Source organism: Pteropus alecto, unplaced genomic scaffold (assembly GCF_000325575.1).
Source record: "Pteropus alecto unplaced genomic scaffold, ASM32557v1 scaffold385, whole genome shotgun sequence".
Taxonomy (NCBI): domain Eukaryota; kingdom Metazoa; phylum Chordata; class Mammalia; order Chiroptera; family Pteropodidae; genus Pteropus; species Pteropus alecto.
In genome coordinates this window covers 245,774-246,554 of record NW_006436543.1, presented here as the reverse complement: position 1 = coordinate 246,554, position 781 = coordinate 245,774, and the positions used below count along the sequence as shown (strand labels likewise).

General features: G+C 60.3%; 1 protein-coding gene across 1 annotated transcript in view; it reads right to left on the bottom strand.

Annotated features, from left to right (window-relative positions):
- RAB39A (RAB39A, member RAS oncogene family) overlaps positions 1-337 on the bottom strand; it is a 30,870-nt gene extending 30,533 nt beyond the window's left edge. The window contains exon 1 of the mRNA XM_025047906.1: positions 1-337. This exon is cut by the window's left edge and continues 11 nt beyond it. Within this exon, the coding sequence (XP_024903674.1) occupies positions 1-209 (209 nt within the window). The 5' untranslated portion in view covers positions 210-337.
- Positions 338-781: the final 444 nt, after the last annotated feature.

Below are 781 nucleotides of genomic sequence, written 5' to 3'. Positions count from 1 at the left end.
GCAGTGTCCCAGAGCTGCAGCTTTATCCTCTTGCCCGGCTCGATCTCCAGCAGGCGAGAGAAGAAGTCCACGCCGACGGTGGGGTCGCAGGCGGGGGAGCGCAGCCCGGGAAAGCGGCCCTGGGTGAAGCGATGCAGGAGGCACGACTTGCCCACGGTGGAGTCCCCGATTACGATGAGGCGGAACTGGTAGATCCAAATGGTCTCCATCACTCACGTGCCTCGCCGCCCCACTCTCCCTCAGCGGGGCAAGTTCCGCGGCGGGAACTGTCCCTTCAGCACCTGCCGGACGCCCACCCGCTGGCTTCCAGCATATTCCTGCGCTGAGGCCGCGCCTGGTCCCCGCCCATTCTGGTGGGAGAGGCGGGGCCCGGTCGGTCTGGGGGCGTGGCCTAGAGCTAGGGGGCGGGGCGGGGCCGTAGCTCAGGGAAGGGGTAAACGCGAAAGCGGCTCATGGACTCCCACCCCCAACTTTTGTATATCAAGTCTCCAGCAAAGCTCACTGGGCGCCGCCTGGAAAGTGAGTGCGGTTAAAGGTTGTGACAGCAGCAACAACCAGTGAAAATGAAGCAACTCCGGGAGGGTCAGCCACTGAAAAGTGAGAATCATTTTCTTACTGGCGTCAAGGAGGGCTCATCAGATGCGGGCTCTGATTTTGGAAGTCGGCGAGGCCAGACACTGCTGGGTCACTGCTGTTGCTTTTTATTTCATGATTTGACCAGCTCTTTGTCCTCTGTCACTTCCCAGATTTCTGAAGATTCCAGTTACGGCTTCTTGCTCTC